Source organism: Melopsittacus undulatus, chromosome 9, assembly GCF_012275295.1.
Source record: "Melopsittacus undulatus isolate bMelUnd1 chromosome 9, bMelUnd1.mat.Z, whole genome shotgun sequence".
NCBI classification, from domain to species: domain Eukaryota; kingdom Metazoa; phylum Chordata; class Aves; order Psittaciformes; family Psittaculidae; genus Melopsittacus; species Melopsittacus undulatus.
The window spans coordinates 2,706,397-2,721,793 of NC_047535.1; the positions used below are offsets into that span (position 1 = coordinate 2,706,397).

The following is a 15,397-nucleotide window of genomic DNA, read 5'->3' on the forward strand; positions in this document are numbered from 1 at the left end:
TTCTCTTCAGTTTGCATTGTTATACTCCTAGGTTTGGAGTTTCTTTGGGCTTTATTTTCTTTCAAAGAAAAGGAAAAAATACTATTTGCTGGATTATTACCTGTGTCTGTTACTGTGGGCAGTATTTTGCTTCTGAGCTTGGACAACTCTAAGGGTGTTTGGAAAGGGTTTATTAACTTGCAGTTTGGAAAATGATAAAAGACTTCCCAGTGACTGACAGGCTGGTTTAAGGAGGCTTGGGCTGTCTGGGACAGAGGAAAGCAAGGTTCATGTGAGATGTCAGCTCTTGTTTTCCCTTAGGGAAGCCCTTCCAGGCCTGGATTCCCAGGCACCTGGCAACCACACTTACTACCACCGGAGCAGGCAAGGAGTGGCAGCTCCCAGTGCCACCTTGGACTCACACGAGCTGGAGTCCCTCATGTCCCCAATCCCAGAGGATGCACCCGTGGCCCTGGGGGACATCACAGAACTGACAGAAGTGCACAGCCTCATCCACACGAGCCTCCCTGAGGACATCATCCATGGGAAGAGGAAGGTAAGGACCCATGTGTGTGGTGACTGGGCTCCCACCCTAGGCAATAGCCTGTGTTTGGTGTGTCACTGCTGGGAAGCCAGGTCTGATCCTGTCCTGGCTCTGCAGAGTCTTGGCTGCAGGCTGGTGCTGAGCAGCCAGGCATTTCCCTCTCTGTCATACTGGCTGAGCCTTGGCTGTCAGATCTAAGCTGGGGATCCCAGTGCCATCTCCCATCCCTTGTCACCTCCTGGGACAGTGACCTCTCATTCCCAGAGAAGCAGCTACCGAGCTTACTGCTGCAGAAAGCCACCCTGTTCCTGTCTGATGCCTACATTAGATGCTCTGCCTTCCAGGATGCTCTTCAAATTAGAGTAAAAGGAGCTTTGTCCATAAATACCACATTTACTGGAATACCCTTCAGGATGTGCAGCAGATGAAGTAGTGTTTTATTTGGGAAGCTGATTTTTGAAGCAGTCTCTTCCTGCCCTGCGTGGTTTGCCTGACATTGCTGTGTCTTTCATTCCTCCCTGCCCATTTCCTCTCTCCAGCTTGCCTGAAACATTTCATTCCATTAGGGAACCTTTAATTGGCCTAATTTAGTTAATCTGTTTATGTCTCTCTTTGTAGCCCAGGGAGAGCATGTAAAGTAATTAGGAGGTTCAGTAAAACAACTGCATTGTGAGCACATGGGATTTCATGGTTGCTTCCACGATGCACTTGTGTGTCACTGGGGGGAAGGTGAGTTCAGGATACCTGGCCAAGCCTGGCTGCTGGTGGTGATGCAGGGATGGTCTTTTGGAAACACAACATCTTCTGCTGGCTTTAGGAGTCCTGTGAGCTGCAGCCACACTCTTGGCCACCCCAAAGCGCTGCAGCACATCAGTGCTGAGCTGAAGGAGAGGCACTCTGCAGCCAAAACACATCCATGGATTTCACTGGAATGAAGCTGCCTGGCTGGGCCCAAGCTGAAGAGTGGGAGGAATTTCCTACAGCTCTTGCTGTTAAATAAGGACCAAATGTTTTCAGGGATGTGACTTACCCTGAGAACAGGTCATGGTGGGGGGAAGTTCTCTCCCTTGGGAGGCCTTTTGCAGGCAGTACATCCAGATCCATGTTCTGCAGCAGCAATCCTGTCTGCAAGGGTTTACACCATGATTTTCATGTGTGCAAAGCAGGTGCTGGAGAGGGCAGTGCCAAGGTCAGGCTGCTCATACTGAGAGCTTGGGTGTCCCAGTGTCGCAGAGACAACCGTGTCCAACAGTGTCCAGTTTAGAGATCAGAGCTATGGGAGAGAAATGGTTCTGGCTATGGAGTCTCTGCCCCCAGAATTGGATGGGGAAAGGCCACTGAGAGTTAAATTCTCTGAGGGCTTTTGGCAGCAGAATAAAGACCTTGTTTTTTTGATGGATGTGGCTAGGGATGCAGGGATCACTGAGGAGCAGGCACCCGGAGAGCAGCGCTGTCACCCGTGCTGACCGCTGAGGATGACCTCGCAGGTGAAGGAGAGCGGCCGGGAGCAACAGGCTGTTGTTCTGGGAGCGGGCACTGGAGGGAGATGTGCTCCCATGCAGGCGGCCCTGCTCCCTCCGCTGCCCAGCTCTGAGCACCGCTGCAGGTCTCAGACCAGTGCTCACATACCTGTCCTCACTACAGGTAGAAACCAGTCAGGAGCAGTTGTGAGTGTGAGAAATGTCTCAAGGATCCCTTTCATTTAACACTGCATCGAGTCACCACAGAGCTCAGGCTGTTGGCTGGGACAGACTCTTGGTTGGATGCTGCTGCTGCCCGGGTTTGCATGGCTGTGATGCCAAGGAGCTGGGAGCTCCAACCCTGAGTGACCTCCAGTTGCCTGCTTGACTCTTCATCCTCAAGTTACATTCCTGAAACTTGCTTTGTGGTGGTTGGGTGGCACTTGCCATTAGCAGAGGCACTGACAGCTGCTCCTGCACTCGCAGGCTTTTCACATGCTGGCTCATTACTTAGCATTTCATGAATTATTCTTAGTGGTTTTATTCTTGTGGCAGCCCCAGGTTCCAGTGGAGATTGGAGGCTCTGTGTTGTTAGGAGATGTACAAACCCAAAGAAGGGTCTATCCCTGTGCCATGAGCAGTCGGAAGTGAGTGAATGTCACTTTGCAGGGGTGGGGATTGAAGGACACTGAAACCAAGGGCAGAAAGTCTTTAACAGCGCTGAGATTTGAACTGACTCCTGCAGAGAATTGCAGGCAGGGCTTTTGAGAAGTCCCCTTGGTTGTTTTCAAGTCAAGATCCCAGTTCCTTCCACCATAGGTCAGTGATTCCTCTTGAGCCGTTACAGGTAATGCTGGGGGTGCAGGACAGTAGAAGGGGAAGGTGGGACAGTCTTTATGCTGCTGGACAGCCCATCAGAGCCATCCTGCCCCTGCTACTGCAGCCAAGCTGTGGGCATGGGATGGCTGAGCAGGAGCATGCGCGGCCATTTAGCGGTCCCTTTTCCTTCCTTTCTGTGTGCTTCCCAGTGGTCACACACAAGGATTTGTAAATACACTGACAAGTGATTTCCCTCTCTGCCTTTCAAGTGACCCCCAGACCGATGCCCCCGGTACCCGTGTTATAAATGACACTGTAATGCACAGGCTGTGGGGCTGCAGCTCTGTTCCCCCTGACAGATGGGCTGAGGATGATAGAATGGCTGTGCTCCAGACAGCCCTGTCACTGCTGCTTTTGGGCCAAGCAATTCAGGGGGTGGGGGAGAATGTTAAAAAGCATCTGCTTTCCATGGAAGATTTCAGCTTTGCATTGAATGAAGCCAAACCCAAGTGTTTTGGCTTGGAAATGTTTGCTGTTGTGCTTCTTGTGAGCTGGAGCCGTCCTTGCTTGCTGCCCTGCTCCTTCCCTATGGGACTCCCCCATGAAGCATCCCCATGACTCTGAGAGCAAAAGCTGTAACACATCAGGGAGCTTGGATCTGCCTGGGTTGTTTGTTATGTTCATGTTTTTCAGTGTGGAAAGCAAACACGGATGCTTTCTGCCATTCAGCAAGAAATCCTTTCTCCGTGCTGTGACAGGGAAAGCTGGGCCCGTCTGAAATGTCCCCAGCCTTGTTTTGCCCAGGGTTTCAATAATCCTCATAAACCAGGGAAGGTTTCAAGATCAGCATTTCCTACATGTTCATTCTCAGCTCATATATTTGCATGAAATCATGACTTGTCCCTGGAAAGGTAACGTTATTGAGTCACAGTTTTACCAGTTGGAGTTACTATAAAAAGGCTAAAATGGAAAGTCTTGTTTGCTTTGATAAGGATTTAGCTGTAATGGAAACACCTTCTCTTGGAAGATGTTTTCATTAGTTTTCCTCCTTGTGTTTGCAATGAACTGACAAAGGGATTTTTCCATCTTTAAATTGGAATGAGACTGACAGTCATTGCCTTTGTTATCCTGTTGTAAAAGCCAAGAGAACTTTTCCTTCCTTCAGCCATTCACTAGCCCCTCTTGAGCAGGAATAAGCAGTGCCACTTATTGCACCAAAAGATACTGCTTTGCAAAGCAGAGAAGCTTTTGGGCTTACGGGACCTTCTGCAGGTCTGCACTGAGACCAGGCCTCGAGTTAACTGCTGCTCAACCATAGAGGCTGAGCCCCAAGAGGGATCCTTCCCCCCTCTCACCCACCGCGTGCTTGAACAACATGTGGGATCCAGGCCGTGTTGTGTGGCTGGTGGGTTTGTGCTGTTTGTTGAAAGTTGCAAACTGGTACAAAACAAGTTTGTTCTTCCTTGCAGCCAATTTCAGCCGGAGCTGAACAGGCTGTTCCCAGAGCCATCAAAACCTGTGTAAACACGGCAGATTGACATTTCCGCTAACAGATGGTCCATGGGGGATTGCAGCAGAGCTGCCTGTTTCTTTCCACGTCTTTTGGTATTCACAAGATGCCTGCAAGAAGGTTTTCAAGTTTGCTCTGTGTGTGTGTGTGCATATGATGCTCAGCTCTTTCTGATGGCAAATATGCATGTAAGCATCTATAATAGGACACACATTTGTGTGCATATTTGTGTAGGTTCAACGCTGAAACTTCCAGGCAGTATTTGCTCAGTAACGTATGTTCCTTGGAAGAGGCACAGAAGCCATCAGTCGGCGATGGAGCTGCAGAAAGCCTCTCAGATGGCAGCAGAGGCAAATTGAACACGTTCCTTGAGCACTCACATGTAGCAATATTCCTTGTTGTCTGTGAGCTGTGTGTGATCGCTTGGTTGATTTCATGCTATTAAAGTGTAGTTTAATGATTGTCCACTTAGAAAAGCAGCAATTAGGGAATGCTCTTGGCTCAGAATATATTGTTGAGGATTGCAGAGAGAGGAATGGCAAAGATACTGCCTCCAGCATCCTCTTTAAATTAGCTAATGTGTGATATCCACAGTGCTTTGGATTGTCACTGTGCTGCAGGGTGCTGTCATATAAATGAGGCCTTTTCCTACTTGTTTTCTTAAGGTTTGATCCTGAAGCAGCAGCAAAGCTCCTATGACTTGGAGTTGGTGCTGGGATGTGATGCTGCTTTGCCTCCCACGAGGTATTGAGCCCTTTTGGTGCTTGAGTCAGGGTGGACAGGGTGCTTGGGCAGTCCTTCAGTGCACGCATGAGCCCTTTAATGCGCCTTCTGCCAGCACCAACAGCACGAGGTAGCATTTGCTTCTTGCTAAATAGCTGCCTTAGGAATGCCTGGCTCACACCCAACATCTGCTCATGGATTTCTACCTAATTTCCAGCCAGATGGACCTAGGCACAAAGAGGTCAAATGACTCACCCACGGTCAGGCTGATGTCAGAAGGCTCCTTGCCATCTCAGCTGGACCTGTGCTACGTTGGCTGTTGTTGGAATGGGTCTGGCCTAAGCAGCAGCCACATATACAGAGCAGAAACCTGAGTTTCTCCTGCCTGACAGTGAGGAATAGGTGCTCCAGTGGGCTTGAATAGATGTGCCCTCTATCTTCACCTTACACAGCCATCATGCTCACACCAGCAGTATTCTGTATGCGGATGCACACTCACAGTTGTGTCAGGTCAGGATTTTCTCTTCACTTTAGCCTTGCATCAGCCTCTTGCTTCTATGCAGGCAACATGAAACATCTGTTCAGTGAGCCTGGAGATAACTGGTGCTTAAATCTGAGCATGTGTGTGTGTGTATGTGAGTCAGTAGCAAGGCTGAGCTCAGGTATCTGCAGGACAACCCAATAAAATCAAAACCTGGAAAGAAAATGCTTTTCTGCCTGTGAACTAACAGTCTGAGCTGTTAAATAACTTCAGCTCTTAAAGGGCCACATTTCCCATACACAGAGGTGTGCATTCAACAGTTTATTGCAAGGGGAAGCTGAGAGAACCCAGAACAAATTGCGTTCAGGCCATATAATTTAATTAGATCTACAAACAAGGTAACACTGGTTGCCCAGGGGATTTAAAGCTGAGCTAAGAATTGCTTGGTGGTCTGCTGCAAAAAAAGAGAGAATAATTAAATAATTAAATACAATAAGGCCCCACTGTTGCCTGTGTGTTGGTGGGGAATGGCAGAGTTTAGCCAAGCCTTGGCTTAGAGCAGGAAATCTGTCTGCTCTGCAGAGTGAGCAGTTCAGCGTTGGCTTCAGCTCTCACCAGTGCACACAGGTGAAGGTCCCTCTCCATGCTCCAGAGCATCGCTGGTGCTAAAGGAAACACTGGAATAGGTCAGCTCCGGATTGCCACTGTCCCTGTTCCTCTCCAGCTTTGTGGTGTTTTTCAGTAGGTTCATACTGCTTTGGGTTGTTCACAGCTTTGCAGGGAGTTGATTCCAGAGGAGAAGGCTCCAGGGAGAAACTGATAACAGTCTTACAATACCTAAAAGGGGCAACAAGAAATGTGAGAAATGTGGAGAGGGACATTTACAAAGGCCTATAGGGACAGGCCAAGGGGAATGGCTTGAACCTGCCAGAACAGGGGAGACTGAGCTGAGCTCTTAGGCAGAAGCTCTTCCCTATGAGGGTGCTGAGGCACTGGCACAGGGTGCCCAGAGAAGCTGTGGCTGCCCCATCCCTGGCAGTGCTCAAGGCCAGGTTGGACACAGGGGCTTGGAGCAGCTGCTCTAGTGGAAGGTATCCCTGTGGCAGGGGTTGGAGCTGGGTGAGCTTTAAGGTCTCTTCCAACCCAAACCAGTCTGGGGTTCTATGATATAACTACTGGCTTCAAAATCTGAGAATCAGGGGAAAGCCTGTATGTGACCAGTTGTGAACCATCTGGCAACTTCTATCCACTTGCTCTGTATCAGACTATGGGACAGAGCAATAGCGTCTGTTCTGATGGAGCGACCATGTAAGTCTATTGCAGTGAGCATCTTTATTTTGATGCCATCAGAAGTGTTGTGAACATTTAACTCGTGCCTTTGACCACTGTGGTATTTTCCCAGCTTGCACTTCCCTCTTTCAAGCTGCTTCTCCTTTCAGGTTGATGAGGACCAGAATCTGTATCAGTGATAACTGGATCTTTTCTCCTCCCACTTTTCTCCTGCAGACTTCATGGAATAAATCAGGCAACCAGCCCTGGACCAACAGCATTGCCAGGTATGGAGACACGATTGCCAAAGAGCCGCTCTCTGCTGTGAATGGGTCACTGAAGCTCCCCTCCGGTGCTGGACAGAAGCTTTTGTTGCAAGCTCTGGTTTATGATGCCGTGATGGTGGGTGTCTTATTGACTTGTGTATTCTGATGTGCTTTCTCCATTTGTGTTCCAAATCTCCCTTTCTCCTTTTTGCAGCACAGGAGAAAGTGTTTTCTTCTCTAAGCTGGCTTTAGTTGGCTGATCACGGGCTTTGTTTCTTTCTTCCTGGCTATAGGAATGTGTGCCAGTGAGACTAATGGAATCTGAGTAAAAGCCATTGGTCTTTTCCAGGCATCACTCAAAGCCTCATCTCCCTGCCTTGATTCCAGCCAGCCCCTGCGGGCCTGTGCTGTGGGCTTGTTGTTTTGGTGGTGGTCATGAGGGGTCAGACAGCTGGGGTGCCAGCAGGGCTGTGGCAGTCTCAGCTCCTGAGGACCAGGAGCCAGGCTCCAGCTTTGAGGCTTTGTTGTGGCGGTGCATCAGGCAGCCTGGGGAGTGAGTGAGGAGCTGCAGTGCACAGCAGTCATTAAGATCTACAGGGTGCTCTCCTGAAGGAGGGATTGCAGAGTGTGAGAGGAGTCAAGGATCAAGGGTTGATTTCAACTCCTTCTCCAGATAGGGTAGAGCAATTTCCACTGCACTTATATTCTTTATGTGGGTGCGTAGACTGGGAGGAAATCCTCTTTCTGATCGTGCTTCATTGGCATACATACACTCTCCCGTGTTGGGGAGAGTTTGTATAAGGGTCATGACATGGAGCTGACACTGCTCAGATTGACTCTGCACCAGATTTCTTTGGTTATTGGTTTAAAACCCTCCATCCCCAGCAAATACTTCTAAGTAACCTACCTGTGCTTCCTTCCTAGATAGCAGTGTGAAAATCAATTATACGCAGGATGTAATTAACATTGTGGATAGAGTCAAGTCAGTGTTTTACAACCCAATTACAGGGCACTGTTCACAGCACCACTTACCCATCAGGGTTTGTCAACAAAAGGAGGAAAGTGTTAACATGTGTAAATGATGCACAAAGTTGGCTTCAACAGAAAGCGCAAATCACACGTGGGGTAACACTTCCCTGCTTTGAATTGTCTCCTTGCCACTGAATCCCACTCAGCCCAGAGTGTGAGCTCATTGTGAGCTCCCAGAATAATGTGTCAGGGATTTTGTGTTATGTAGCCAAAACTAGACCATGGAAGTGAAGGGAGCGCAGGTATCTTGTTATGGGGCTGTATCGTGAGCTGTTGCAGAAGCTGGTTTCTTAGTGCGCTGCCCATTCACCCTCTAGGAATCTGGCCCTTAAAATGGAAACAGACTGGGGAGTTTTGAGACCTGTGGTCTTTGACAGAGGCTTGGAATGGCTGCTCCATCCTGCCGGGAAACATGGACAAATCACTCATGTGTGACTTGCTTTCGCAAACATGAAATAGGAATAATGATCCTGAGGTGATTTGATGCTTCTTAAGACTTCAGCTCTGAGAAGCATATCAAAATAATGCTTATAGAGGCATTTGTACATCCCATTGCACTCTATGGGATTAAAAGGCAATCCGTTTCAGTGCTTGGTTGGGTCACAGCCTTAATTACCTGAACCTCATTTACTTTATCTTCCTTTTATTTATTTCCCCCTCTTTGATAACAGAATGAAGCCAGGAAGAGCCACCCTGCAGCCAACCTCCACCAAGTGGAAGCAGAGGTCATCGTCCATTCTGATTTTTCTGCCTCTGACAGAGACTACGACTCCCAGCTGCACACCCTGGAGAGTGAAGAGACAGAAACTGAGGACCAGGAGCCTGGAGAGCTTCCCTCTGGAGAAGGGGCTCTTCCCAGCTCTGCCAGTACCCAGCAGGACACCAGCCAAGTGGTGGTGGAATGCACGGGCAACTCGGAGGTCCAGGCTCAGGATGAGCTGTTAGGGACTGACAGAAAGACTGACAAAACAGAGGCTGTTTGCATTGGGCTCACCAATGGCTTCCACAGGCATGGAGAAAGTCTGGATTCAGTGGAGAGCGGAGATTCAGACTCTATCCGGGAAGGTGAGGGGGACGTGCAGCCAGTCAAGTGCCAGTCAGTGTCCACAGCCCCGGAGGAGGCCCCTCTCTGTAGTAACTCTGGTTTAACCAGTTCATCCTCAGCATCTGAGAACATGGCATGTGTCCACAACCATTAGAGTGAACTAATCTGATTTTGATCATGGGAGAGCCGGAAGCACCAGGAAGGGCCTGTCCCTGGGAGGTGCTGCATGCCCTCGACTCACTGAGCCCAGCAGAAGGCACAGCATCTCACCAGAACAGGATTCGAACCTGTCAGCTGTACATACCGCCTTCAAGGAATCAGTAGGTAGGTTGGTAAGGGCCCATCTTCTTCCCGCTGTAGCTGATGAGTAACTTGGTGTTGGTGGGAGCAGGACTGAGCCATCTGCCAAAGTCTGACGTGAAGCCACGACTAGAACAGAGCCTTCAGTGTCAGACTGGGGCTGTCACTTCGCCGTAGTCCTCGAGGCGACTGGCACGACGTCTTTTCCTGCTGGGAAGAGGCAGGGTACACCAAGTGATTCCTCTCGACTGTCTCTCCACCAGGCCTTGGCACTACCTGCTGCCTCACAGCTTTGGGATGCATCTTGTCAGAGGAGTCCCACGAGGGGGTGGAAGCCAATGGAAACGAACTCAGTGAGCTGGAACCACCAGCCTGTTCTGCCCTCCCGTGGTTAAAAGGATTATAAGGCTCTCTTTGTGCGCTACCGCAGGACCTCTTACTTGCAGGCTGATGTAGTGGCCTTTTATTACACACTCTACGAGTGCCTCTAACAACTTGTACTATATAGAACCTTCTTCAGTGTCTGGGTCATTTCACCAACCTGGACTTTGGTTTATGTAGGTTCTTGTACCTAATATTTTAGGTACACGTCTGTCTTTTTAATGTACAACATGTATTTTTATTTCCTTGGAACATCTTTATATTATTTAATTTTATAAAGTGGACTAGTGTGTGGTATAGAGTAGCATTTTTACTACTTCTCTCTTTCTTTATTTTTTCCTCCCTAACAACACAACTACCTCATGTCTGTTGGAGAAAAAGCAGTAGATCTTCTCTTTTGTTAATGGTCCATTATAGGTTTTAACTTATTCTTGTACTGCCTTTTTCTAAAGAACATGTTTGCACTGGTTGTTGACTCATTTTAATGCCTAGAGCTGCAGATCTGGTGTCTCTTGCTTTGTTTCGAAGTGTTGCTGTAGAACACCTTCCCTGCAGCTGGAGAGTTGGGTTGTGTTTCTCCATAGGCCTGTGTTTTGCAGGAGCTGGCCAAAGGACACTGCTTCAGCTGGCAGGATGTTGATCCATCTTTCCTTACTAGTGAAGAGAAAACCAAGAACCAACAATTGCAGAAACACCTTGTGGCCCTGTGGAAAACAGATCCAGCAATTGGGAAAGTCACCTGTGACCTTGGGGACATCTCTTTCTCTGGGGGGGTTGTGCCCAAGGGGAGGCATCTCAGATGACTTTGATTCCAGAGAGCAGCTCTCAGCCTTCCGTAAGCAGTGACGTGCTGAAGGCTTTGGATGAACCAGTGAAACTTTCCAGTCACTTCTGAGAGTCCAAAGTGGGTTTGGTTTTGGGGCTTTGGGTTTTTAAGAGCTGAGCTCCACCAGAGCTTAGCAATGCAAGTCAAATCTTTGGTCTTGTAGCAGTCTGATGTGAAACTCATCCAGTGACTCTCTGCTTACTCCTGACATGTCTCTCAACCCGGCTCTCCAGTGTGGGGTGAACTTTCCTCTGCCTTTACTTTAGCCTGTCTCTGCCTCGTTCCAGGCTTGCAGAGTTTGATTGTGAACACTACAAGATCAGACCAGCTCCTTGGGATTATGACCCCAGTTAACCAGAGTTACTGGTTGGTAACTGTGTGCATTGGGTGCTTGGTAAATGTTGTGCCCTCGTGAAGGATTCAGAGATCTGGCCATTTGTTTGCTGAAAAATGAAGGAAAAGATGCTCACCTCCCTATTTTCTTACTGGAATTCTTATGGGGAGCTGTGAGCTGATTGGAGATCCTGTAAAAGACTCTGGGCTTTGGGGTTTATGGTGAAATCTGGACTGAGACTGAGATACCACTGCTTGCAGCAAGGAGAACCTTGCTCCACCAGCACCCTGTCCTGCTTCTGTTGTGAAGAGCTGTTGTGCCCTGTGTTTGGGGCTGGGCCGGACCAGCCCATGTCCTTGCACTCGTCCATCAAACCCTGTTAGCTCCAGCTCGTCAGCAGAGGAGTACCTCCCAGTCTCCATGTACCCCTTTGGGAAGGATATTGGAGCTTCCATCTCTGCCTGTCCTACAGTGTCTCCTCCTGGCATGACACACTGCTCTGTCAAATGGCTGTATTTCCAGTCACTGCATTTGTTACTTCAGCTGCAGTTTGGTACCTTGAGGAATCTCAGAAATGCCATTCCATGCTCTGAAGTGCCATGACTCCTAAAAGCTGTGGCACAGAGACTGGGAATCGGTGCCAGTGAGCAGGCAAGGCAGGAGTTAGTGTGTGTGCACTACCAGAGCAAGAGGCTGGAAAGGCAAGAAATCATCACTGGGCAGAGGAGTTGCATAAATAACCTCTAGAGCTCACTGCCACAAGCCTTTGAAACTAAGGACTTAGCAGGGTTACAGATAAGGCAGTGAAGTGTTATTGCAGGCAATAAGGGCAATTCACAGTTATATGGGAGCGGATGCAATTGCAGAGGTATAAAGGCTTCAGCAGGGAGTATTGGGCACTCGCTGCAAAGGGTGGGGAGAGTTGTGCAGCTGGACCTCAGCTCGCAGGTGGTTTCATGGGAGAGTCCTTGCCCTTCCCCAGTGACAGAGCAGACCCTGCACAAGCCACGTGGCCACTGCTGGTGTGCAGAAAGGGAGACGGATGCTTTTCCTTAAGCTTGCTCCAGAAGAGCCCTGGTGACTTCCTTTCACCTCCCAAACCAAGTCATCTGCAAGCATGACAGCGTGCCCAGGGACCACTTCTGCTGAGCATCAGGCTGCTGGAGAGAGGAGCAGGATATGACCAGGGCACCAATGGAGAAGTTCACCTGGTTCTCTTCACTATACCTGGAACAGGTCATGTACCAGCCCTGAGCCTTCCATCTGTGGGGATGGAGACTTAGCCCTGTCTCAGGAGTGCCACTGTTTCTGGGGTGCTCCTTTGTACATGTACCCTCTGCTTTGTCTGTACTGACTTGTGTAATCATGTAGCCATAGGGTGAGCATTCCTGATCTTCCTGAAAGCTATCCCTGCCTGTCACTGAACCCAGCACAAGCAGGCACAGTGTGGTACCATTCTCCTGGATCACTGTGAGCCGATCACAAAAACACCAGGTTAGTTACATGCTAAGACAGCTTTGGGGGAGATGCAGCAGAGTGCCAACAGTTCTGCTTATGAATCACAACAATACTTTGTCTCCTCATGCTGACGCTTACACTGATCACAACCCCAGTGTGAAACTGGCAGCATTTGGATGCCTGAGGACTGGGGTGGCTGTGGAGTGCTGTGCCAGACCTCGGTACAGGAATCAAAGCAGCTCCTTCGGAGCCAAGAGCTCACCACCAACAGGCAGCAGTGAAGCTGGTCTCTATGAGCACGTGTCCATGCAGAATACTGGGTGTCCTCGACTACACCCCAGGTCCCTCCTGTCCTGAACATCCGAGGACCTTTCTAGTCTGGGCTGGAAATGAATGGAAGACAGATAACACACACTGCATGTGTGGGGCTGAAACAACCAGTGCATATATTTTTTTATCATGAAATAAGATTTCTCGCAGACACACAAACTGTCGGTACCTTTTAATTACCCATTGTGCTTAATATATGTTCCTACCCATCCGACTCCCTTCTCCCTTCCTTTCAGTAACACTAAGGGTTGTTGCTGTTCAGCTTTCTGCTGGTGTATATTGTTTGACATAGTTGAAATGTCAGGTTTGTCTCACTGGCATAATTTTGTGCTATTACTGTTCCTGTTTGGCTACACAACTGTATATTCCCCGTGCTGCTGCGAGAGTCACAATCTCATCCTTCTGTTTCTTTTAATGAATTTTATTACATGAAACACATGGTGAAAATCTCAACTTTTGGTTGATTTGCTTTCTTACTTAACAGATGGCAAAGTTCTGGTTTAAATAGTTTAAATGAGAGAACTTCTAATCTAGGATTTGAGGGGTTTTTACGTTACTGGCTAACAGTCCTGAGCTCAGCCCATGAACTCTGCTGTGTGAGGAAACAACCATTTTAATAGAGCACTATATATGGTTTTGATCTCCTTAGAAATAGGTGTTTTGAAGGGATCATTGTGTCTTTTCTAATCCATACTTTTGTTGGAAAAGAGGTGTTGAGTCCAGCAGAAATCTGCCATCTAGTTCTGTTCCTGTGTTCCCTTGCTTGTATTTTACAATCAAATTTCATTTCACTTTCTACCCGGTGCATAAGGATGTGTAACCAGAACTTGATCTCGTTTGAAGCTTGTGTCTGTGTTTGGTTCCATGCTGTACTTAATTATAACTTTCTTTCTTCAGAGACTGTTCTTACTCCACAAATACTCTTTAGTGTTAAAGTGTAAGAAGACATTGTCCTTATATTCCTTAACTAATGGGTTATTAATAAAATGCTTTAAGAAAAGAGTGGGATTTGTTTCACAGTTCAGTCTGTTACAGCCCACCCTGAAAGCTGCAGAGGGCTGGTCCTGCAGCTGTGTGTTTGGAGGGGCTGGAGCCTGGGAAGGGTGCTGTTAGGTGCTGGGTTTCAGAGGTGGGCACAGCTTGGGTTTATGAGGCATTTCTTGATGCTTGCTCATGCTTTGGTTGTGAACTGATTCCTGTAAGGAAATGAGAAACTCCTTGTCCAGGTTCATGCTGCTTCCTGCTGGGGGATTTTGTCAGCAGAAGCATCCAGCAGATGAACAGTGAGACTCCTCTTGGGTGGCGTGTTGGGCTGAGCACAGTTAAGTTGTGCCCAGTGAGGCTGGCAAGAGGATATCCGGCAGTGCCCAAGAACGCACTATTAACCTCCCGTGCATCTCCCTTTCTTTCTAGGATGCATTCCCTACTTCAGTAGATAGCTCCCATTATTACTTTATGCTGCCAGGACTACAGAGCCATAAAATCTCATTTTATCTGCATTACAGAGGTAATAAATCTGCACTAGACATAGTGTGCTCTGGTAGTGGTTAAAGGAGGCTCTGTCAGGCTTTCTCCTAATGACAGGTAACCCCACAAAGGAACAAGGAAGGACTTTTGGGCGGTGATGAGTGGCTCCAAACCTTCCAGCTCTGCACTGTGAGATGCCGGTGGGAGGCTGCTAAGGGGGGACGAGGTGGGGTGCCATAGGTGAGCAGAGGGATGGATGGATGGATGGACACAGCAGTTACAGGAGAGCTGGGACCATGGAGGAATGAAGGTAACAGCAAGGTGTTTGTGTTTCTCACTTCACAGCCTTTATCACCCCAGTACACTATGAGATGGTGCAGCTGGGCAATGGAACTAGAGTGGTCTCAGGTAATTTAGTAGGTCACAAGAGCCCAGTGTGGTGTGTCAACCAGCTCAGCCCTCGGGGATACGGCAAGGCTTGCAGTGATGTGCTGTGTGATGCAGCGAGGCAGCCAGGGATGCTCTGCAGATGCTCAGCAGACACCAGTGGTGGAAACTGCATCTTGATGGGACTCCTCCAACCTCCTCTCCTCCAGCAAAACACTGGGGCAGCAGGAACATCAGCACAGACCCCAGTGACTTGTGTGGCAGGTACAGTTGTGTGGGTCTCACCCTTGGTGCTGGCTCTCCACGCTCATTTCCACCAGTGGTAGAACCACCGGATCAGTGGCACAGCTGCTTCCAATGAGCAGAGAGCACCCAGCTCCTCAGCCAGGCAGCCAAGTGCCAGGAGCCATCCCCTCGCTGTGGTGACAAGCATTGGCTCCTGCCACTGTGACTCCTGTGTCCTTAGACAGCCAAAAGTGGGTGGAAAAGGGTTTCTGTCAGTGAAAGCAGCTTCCAGGAGCATGCCCAGGGCTGTCCCACCACTGCTGGGCTGGCTCTCGGCTCAGTGGGTGCCATGATTTTGGTTCCCCCTCCTTGTTGCTCGCTGACCACAAACAGATGCTACAACCCTGCGTGTATACATAAGTGAATAGCTCCCAGGCTGTTAGCAGACAGGGAAACCACAATTACACATTGAATAATAAATGGAGTGAATTCAGACAAGTTAATCTCCCACTTCATCCGCTGAAACTACTAATGGTGTCTTGGGGACCTCAGTTTGCTGTTAAT

General features: G+C 48.9%; 1 protein-coding gene across 1 annotated transcript in view; it reads left to right on the forward strand.

The window, feature by feature from the left end:
* Positions 1-9,279, forward strand: part of IGDCC4 (immunoglobulin superfamily DCC subclass member 4) — an 82,547-nt gene extending 73,268 nt beyond the window's left edge. Inside the window, exons 18-20 of the mRNA XM_034066137.1 lie at positions 301-535; positions 7,023-7,187; positions 8,752-9,279. Of these exons, the coding sequence (XP_033922028.1) occupies positions 301-535; positions 7,023-7,187; positions 8,752-9,279 (928 nt within the window). The remainder of the gene's footprint in view (positions 1-300; positions 536-7,022; positions 7,188-8,751) is intronic.
* Positions 9,280-15,397: the final 6,118 nt, after the last annotated feature.